Source organism: Genypterus blacodes, unplaced genomic scaffold (assembly GCF_046128005.1).
Source record: "Genypterus blacodes isolate CSIRO-AG114 ecotype Tasmania unplaced genomic scaffold, CSIRO-AGI_Gbla_v1 ptg000003l_1, whole genome shotgun sequence".
NCBI lineage: Eukaryota > Metazoa > Chordata > Actinopteri > Ophidiiformes > Ophidiidae > Genypterus > Genypterus blacodes.
Genome location: NW_027466817.1, coordinates 4,835,001 through 4,842,528, shown reverse-complemented (window position 1 = coordinate 4,842,528; position 7,528 = coordinate 4,835,001). Strand labels below are relative to the sequence as shown.

Genomic DNA, 7,528 nt, shown 5'->3' with positions numbered 1-7,528 from the left:
ACATCACACCGACAAAGAGCGATGGCTAAATTAAACTTTCATCTGGCAAATATTCAGGTGCATTTAATGATCCTGAATCACTTTATTCTACGTGAATTATGAATATTAATGAGCAGAAGGGGAAGGGCAGAAGAAGGATGGGTGGTGGAGGTGAGACCCTGAGGCAAGAGTGGGTGCTGGCCCAAGGAGGAAGATGTATCTCATCACCAGTCAACGACTTTACAGCCTGACCAAACCCTTCAGGCCAGAGGTCAGGCTGTAACTGGAGTGTGTTTACAGTGTGTGCAGACTCATTAGAGAAGTCCCATGGAGAGGCACTGAACTAAAGCCACTAGATCTCACCCTGACCTGACCTGAGCTGAGGTGAATGGTGGTGGCCTATTTCAGAGGTCTTACCCTGTCACTTCATCACTATCAAGGAATGCTCACTGGCACCACTGTGCCCTTGAGGACTGTCATGTTTTTATTTCTTATCAAATTGAAAGAATGTGTGTGACGTTCCAGTCACAATATCCAAAAGAAACGTGTGAGATATTACTTTTAACCGCAGGCTGATGCCCGTCCATCATTACCTCTTAAAGGGTGTAATTATTATAAATTGGCACAGTAGTTCTGTGATTAAGGGCGACAAGCTTCCCCAATCAGAACTCATCCTCACAGTAGGCCCATGCTAAATTAAATGTAGGAGAACTGGACATGAATAGTTCAGGTTATGGGTCATCCTTTCCTTCTGTAGGTTCTCTCTGACTGCCGGTCAAAGTGTCCTTGAGCAAGACGCTGAATCTCAAATGTTTTCTCGGTGAGCAAGTCAGCGCCTTACATGTCAGCTCCACCACAACCTGTGTGTCTGAGAGAGAGAGAGAGAGAGAGAGAGAGAGAGAGAGAGAGAGAGAGAGAGAGAGAGAGAGAGAGAGAGAGAGGGAGAAAGTATGCATGAGAGAAATGTGAAAGCTTTGTGTGTGGCAAAAATTGCTAGAATGGACCATAAAGTCACCTAACCAATGTCACATCATTTTATAAGGAACCTAAATATGGACTCCAAATATACAAAGGACTTTCCCGTAATTCTACTTCCCAAAAACTCCTTAGCAACCATATCTCATGACCACAGGGGTTCAGCTGTCATTATCTGAAGTTCCCAGTCTAAAATATCAGAATCCATGGCTCAATGCTGCCATCTACTGCTGTTATTCAGTCTCTTCTGTGTGGCTCAATACTGTCTAAATGTGGACCAATAGGTGAAAACCATTCTTCAAATGTGAGCATAGAGCAAGAGCAGGGAACTGGACATGACCTGATTATAGAAGAAGCAGAGCAAATTTCAGATATATTGGTAAAGCAAGGCATTCAGTGAATTTCTGTAGAGATCATTTCAGATTCAGGTCGGCCTGTTTTGTCTTCGAACTCCCCTCATTTCACACCTGTCCCGTCTCCTTTCCTCCGCTTTCACACTGAATGCTTTGTGCTATGGAACAGTGCTTTCATAGAGCTCCCCTGAACTCCATCCAATGATTGTAAAAACGGAGGAGAAAATACATCAGGTAGAGACCAAAATAGATTCAAAGGGTTTAGTGTACTGCAGGTGTGGTTTTATGCTTTTCTCTGACTGCCTCCATGGTGAAATTTGAATCATAACCACTTTGTTGGAAAGCGTCAATACATCCAATACGTCAATGCCCGACATTGATAATTCCCACAAGAGCTGATGGCAGCCAAAAGTCTGCTGTTAAACTGAAAAGTTCATTGCCACGGGCCTGTGATGACTCATGGAAATGTAAACCTCATCGAGGCATGAAGCCTTAAGATAGTAAAGACTCCGCTGCACTGGTTAGCAGCTTGCAGACCACCATGTGTCTGTACATTAAACAGCAAAACGAGTGTGAGATGTATCCCTGAATTTGCCATCCCTGTCTCTATGTGATCTTTAGGACTGAATCTGCGAGGATGTTCCACAGGCATGAAGGAGAAAATCACCTCAATTACCATTGATCTAATTAACGCAGAGGACACACACCGGGGTCCATCTCATTAAGGTGGGAGTGCAGCCTCTCGTTCAGCTCACTTGACCTCAATACTCAATGATGTCACCACGACCAGCAGCACTTGGATCCAGGTGCTTGAGTCACTGACCCAATCATATTGAGCCGAAAGGGGTTTGATGTGGAAAATGTTATCTGCGTGCCACAGCGAGGCAGTCAAAAGAACAGAGGGGAGATGGGAGGAGATCAGTGACCCTTCTGAAGGACTTTACAGGATATATACTGGGGAATTATGAAACTCCCTGAGGCCAACACCATTAAATGACTGGCCTCAAATTAAAACACACTGAACAAATAGCAAGAGAAAAGCCTCTCGCTCACTGCTGAATTGCAAATCAAATCAATGTGAAAGTAGAGATCCAATGAAAATAGGTTTTTTTTATTTCAAGCCACATTGTAATCCAAATAGAACAAAGTCATTGAAAAAAACAATAAATGATACATTTGTTTTTATCTCTCTCCCATTTTTACTAACTTTGTTTGTTTATTTAGTTTTTCTTCTTATGGGTTTCTGTTCTGAATTGAATTCATTGAATTTCCTTGTGTCATACATAAAACACATGTCAATTAGTGGTCACAATCTGATATATTTTAGTTTAGCCAGAAAGAAGGGGGGAAAGAAAGAAAGAAAGAAAGAAAGAAAGAAAGAAAGAAAGAAAGAAAGAAAGAAAGAAAGAAGATGCGGTCTACAATTGACAAATAAATCAAAGGGAATTTTGACAGCTTTAAACACTTTGGTCTTACTTTTCATCTTCTTTGTACATTTGAACTTAATACAATTGAGGTTTATATGACTGCAATGTGTCAAAGGAGATATCGACACATTTTAAAAACAGTTTCACTATTTATAATTCACAAAAAGAAGATTTCAAACATTTATGACTCGTTTCATCGCCGAAGATCACATCACAACACGTATTTTAATCAACATTACGGAGGGAAAGGTGTATCGTAAAGTGGTCCGAGCTGTTGAAATATTAACGACAGAGATTTCGATTTACGACAGTAGGCCTCCCGTTTTCTATTTGGCAGCTTTTGCAGTGCGTAGAGGGCGCGTTTTATTTAAAATACGATGGGAATAAGCGATGAAACAGACCGGACGCTCTTCATTAGAAATTTGGACTCGAGAGTGACGGAGGAGCTTTTGTTTGAACTGTTTTTGCAGGTGTTGTTGTCGCTACATAATGCTAGCTAGTGTTTGTGAGCTCCGTAAATACGTAGCTAATGCTAACAAGTAGAAAGCGTGCTACGTTGTACAATACAATTACCATGAGGCGTAAGCACGTTTTCAACGCAATGAGAGTTTCTTACGCGGCACTGAAACGCTAATTTGACGTGTGTCCGCTGCAAATTTTACGTATACACTTCAAATTTAATTTCGTCAACACCCACTGAGCTAAGCCAAGCTAGGCTAGGTTAGCTAAATTCTGGCTTCTGTCCTATGTAACGTTTTGCGTATATTATTTCGTTTTTCGCAGGGTGGACCGCTCATTAAAACAAAGATTCCAAAGGACACTGACGGCAAACAGAAGTCATTCGGTTTTGCCGTTTACAAACATGAAGTGTCCGCGCCGTACGCCATGCAGCTGCTCGACGGAACAACGCTGTTTGGGAGAACGCTTCATGTGCAGTTCAGATCAGGTGAGCTTGCGTCGTCGTTGTTGTTGTTCTTCTATCCCTTAATCATACACAAACATGGATTTGCATATTAAGAATAAACTGCAATTGTATTACATTTGAATTCATCTTAAACCCATGTTTATATGGCGAAATAAAGAGTGAGCGATAGGCATGTGGTCACTAAGGCACTCTAGATGGCGCTGCAGTTTGTTTTGATTCGCTAACAAGACATACAGGTGCATTATAGTAAGTTAGAATATCGTGGAAAAGTTAATCTATATCAGTAATTCAACTCAAAAAAGTGGAACTCATATATTCTAGATTCATTACACCCAAAATGAAATATTTCAAGCCCTTTATTTGTTTTAATTTGGATGCTTAAGACCTACAGCTCATGAAACCCCCAAATTCAGTATCTGAGACAGTTAGAATATTGTGAAAAAGTTCAATATGGTAGACTCATGCTGTCACACTCTAATCAGCTATTTAACTCAAATCACCTGCAAAGGTTTCCTGAGCCTTTAAATTGTCTCTCAGTCTGGTTCAGTCGGCTACACAATCGTTAGGAAGGCTATGATATTCTAATTTATTGAGACACACCTGTAAACTGTATGAACCTGTCAGTAATGGAGTTAGAGGGCAACAGATCCATGGATGGATAATCCATGAACATCCAACCTGGACAGTGTTGCCAGTGCGTCATGGGGCTAAGAAGCTGATTTGTTATCTTCATGCAATCAGTGGGCGAGTCAAGTGTGAGAATATACTTCGAATATATCACAAACCTGCCCAAAATGTAATTTTCTGTGTGGTAGCAGCCACAGTGAACCACTCCTCCATGCACAGTGTTTATGTTGCAGTACTGTGTGGTTAATGTTGAGACAAGCTCATTTAATTACCTTTCCAGCGAGCGATGAACAAACATTTGTTTAAGCTTTCTGCTCAATACTTTCTTGTCCTTTTGTCTCTCACAGGCAGCAGTCACAGCAGCAGCCCAGGGAACTCCCAGAGTACCTCAAACACCCCCAATCCCCATGGTCAGCGGTAAGAACGCCCCAGCTTTTCACTTCCAGTGACTTAGATTTATACACGTTTAAGAGGAGCATCTCGCTCATTCACTCATTTCCTACATGCTTGCTTTTCCTTTAATGGTTGAGTGAACGAGAGTCTAGGTAGAGGAAACTGTCCCCACTTCCCCAGTTGGAGATCTAGCTTTGACAGTACGTCCCCCATTTTCCAAAATCCGTTTTTTCCGAAATGTCGGTCACACTCCTCGCACGCAGCTACAAACTCCAGCACTGAAGTCCCCTCAGTACCTAAGAAGTAAACTCATAGTACGCAGCTTCTACACATGTTTTGGCCTGATTCTCACTTAATGAGGTCATCACAGGTTTGCTTGCTGTTGTTTCTGATGAGTTCATTGATGTAAATGGACTAAATAGACAGTTATCTATAGTTGCCCAGAGGAAGGCGGTTATTGTATTATAAGAGTTTTGCATAAATGTTTGGTGACTCGCTTTTTTGGCTGAATGAAGTCGGCGAACACACCTGACAGCCAAAGCGACACAGACGTTGGCTTGAGGCTAGTGCTAACTGCTAAAAACACACACCTGTCTGGATCTGTCTCATGAATCAGGGTGCAGTGAGAGTGCGTTTCCCTCTGCATTCTGTACATGATGCCATTTTTCTGTTCCGTCAAAGACTTTTAAAAAAAAAAAAAAAAAAAAAAATCCATCAAACCCTAGTCCACCACGTCTGGAAACGAGCCACAATCAACACATTGAAGTGCGTCGACTCTGACACACACACACACACACACACACACACACACACACACACACACACACACACACACACACACACACACACACACACACACACACACACACACACACACACACACACACACACACACACACACACACACACCTGCGGCTGGCATTGCGCCGCACGTTAACGGTTGAGGAACTCGAAAGTTTGAAAGTCTCGTAAATTTTATAAATGCGTTCCAATTTTATTTTAAAAGCAGTTTGCAGCCGTTTTCATTGCGTCTGAACGTCTGTGTTCTTTCAGCAATAAACAGATTTTTAAAGTTTCTAGGTTTATGTTCCAGTCAGTCGCTGATTTATAGACGAGTGTCAGCAGCCGCTCAGTCACTTTACATCGAACCGTAAATCCTCAGTTATAATAAGAGACGTCCCTAAGCGATGAGCACTATCGGTATCGGGCTTCCCGGGAAATGCTCTTTTATTTTTATTTTTTATCGCGGATCAGTATCTGCCTATGTATAGCCCAATTAATTTCCGCTCGTTAATCCATTGTGCCCCAGGTATGCCAGCTGTCACAAACACCACGCGGCGCTTCATTACAAACTCTGGATCCGTTCCCTTGCGTACAGATGATCAGGTGAAGCTGGGATGCCCGGGCGGAATGAATGGCAGCTATCCATTTCAATCAATTAGAATTGCGGCGAGCATCTGCACACGAGGTGAGCGTGAGTGACGTAGGTTTCAGAAGAAGTAAGGCTCCACAGGTGCGACTTGCCCGTAGATGTTCTGGCGTCGGCTCAGCTCTGCAGTTCACTCACCCCCCCACCCCCCGCGCACACACCAGCACGTCCACGCTCGCCGTCCTCTCGTCACAAAGACGTCCCTTCAATTCCGTACGAGATATTTCCGGCAGGAGCACGGCAAAGGCCCAGATCAAGCCTTGTAATTGCATTAACTAGATAAATCCTCCCGTTAAGCTATTCCACTGTAAAGCTCAGTCTAAACTTGACACTTGTCCCTGTTTGGCTTTTTTTCACGTCGCAGATCAGTAGCCACAGCTGTCGTGCCCGTGATCGCTCTCGTCCTTCAGTTGTCCTGCAGGTTTCTGGAGTTTGCAGCTGCAGCCTCATGAGCGACTCGCTTGAAATGATGCGGTGTGTTTACGGGGACGGGGGACGGAGACATTAAGGTTCCGCTCACCCCTCGTATTACCATAAGATTCTACCTGCTTTTCCATCCATCAGGTCTTAGTGGTCAGGTCATGGCGCTATAGGACAAGTTACAACCTTTGACTGAAGTTGAGTTGGTACAGCTGAGGCAGGTTGACGCTTATAACCTGTTTGTGGATTTGTGCATTTGTACCTCTCATTATTATGCTCAGATTCCGTTTACAATTATTCAGTTCATGTTTGTTTCTGTGCTCACTTTTACATTTAAATGACTATTCTTGCACAATATGATCCTATAAGCTTTCCTTCCAATTCACCATATCAATTCTTCAGACATGATACTTGGTATGTTGGGGGTTTGTGTATAATATATATATATATATATATATATATATATATATATATATATTATTTGTCTTTTCATGTGGAGGCATAACTTTAAATGTAGTTTTGTTTCTCTTGCAGGACACAGATGCAGTTCAACTCCCCCCCATATACTCCTCCTCAAATGCAGAGGTCCTTTTCATCTCCAGATAACCTGCAAAAACACGCCATGGTAAAGATGTTATACTTTCACACTGACATGTTTAGTCCCTATGGAGGATATGAAGTATAAAGCAGGTCCCGATTTCCCCCACGAGAACTAAAAATGGTTTCCTCCGGTCTTTCTTTCCATTCATCCACAGTTGAACAACATGGTGTGGCAGATGGAGCAGATGAATGGCAGCTTCCCCAGGCCCATGGCAAGGCAGCAGTCCGCAGGCGGAGGCGGTGGAAATCCCGGTGAAGGCGGATCGAGGCAACACAACAGCGCCCCCCACCAGCAGCAGCAGCCGCCATCACAGATGTCCGGCGGCAGAGGCCACCGCTACGGCGACGAGCAGGGCTCTGGGCGCCACCAGCAATACGGCCGCGACGGCTACCAACACGG

General features: G+C 43.3%; 1 protein-coding gene across 1 annotated transcript in view; it reads left to right on the top strand.

Annotated features, from left to right (window-relative positions):
• Window positions 1–3,045: 3,045 nt before the first annotated feature.
• Window positions 3,046–7,528, top strand: part of rbm7 (RNA binding motif protein 7) — a 5,210-nt gene continuing 727 nt past the window's right edge. The window contains exons 1-5 of the mRNA XM_076145016.1: window positions 3,046–3,204; window positions 3,518–3,680; window positions 4,634–4,703; window positions 7,063–7,153; window positions 7,284–7,528. The exon at window positions 7,284–7,528 is cut by the window's right edge and continues 727 nt beyond it. Coding sequence (XP_076001131.1) covers window positions 3,112–3,204; window positions 3,518–3,680; window positions 4,634–4,703; window positions 7,063–7,153; window positions 7,284–7,528 — 662 coding nt within the window. The 5' untranslated portion in view covers window positions 3,046–3,111. The remainder of the gene's footprint in view (window positions 3,205–3,517; window positions 3,681–4,633; window positions 4,704–7,062; window positions 7,154–7,283) is intronic.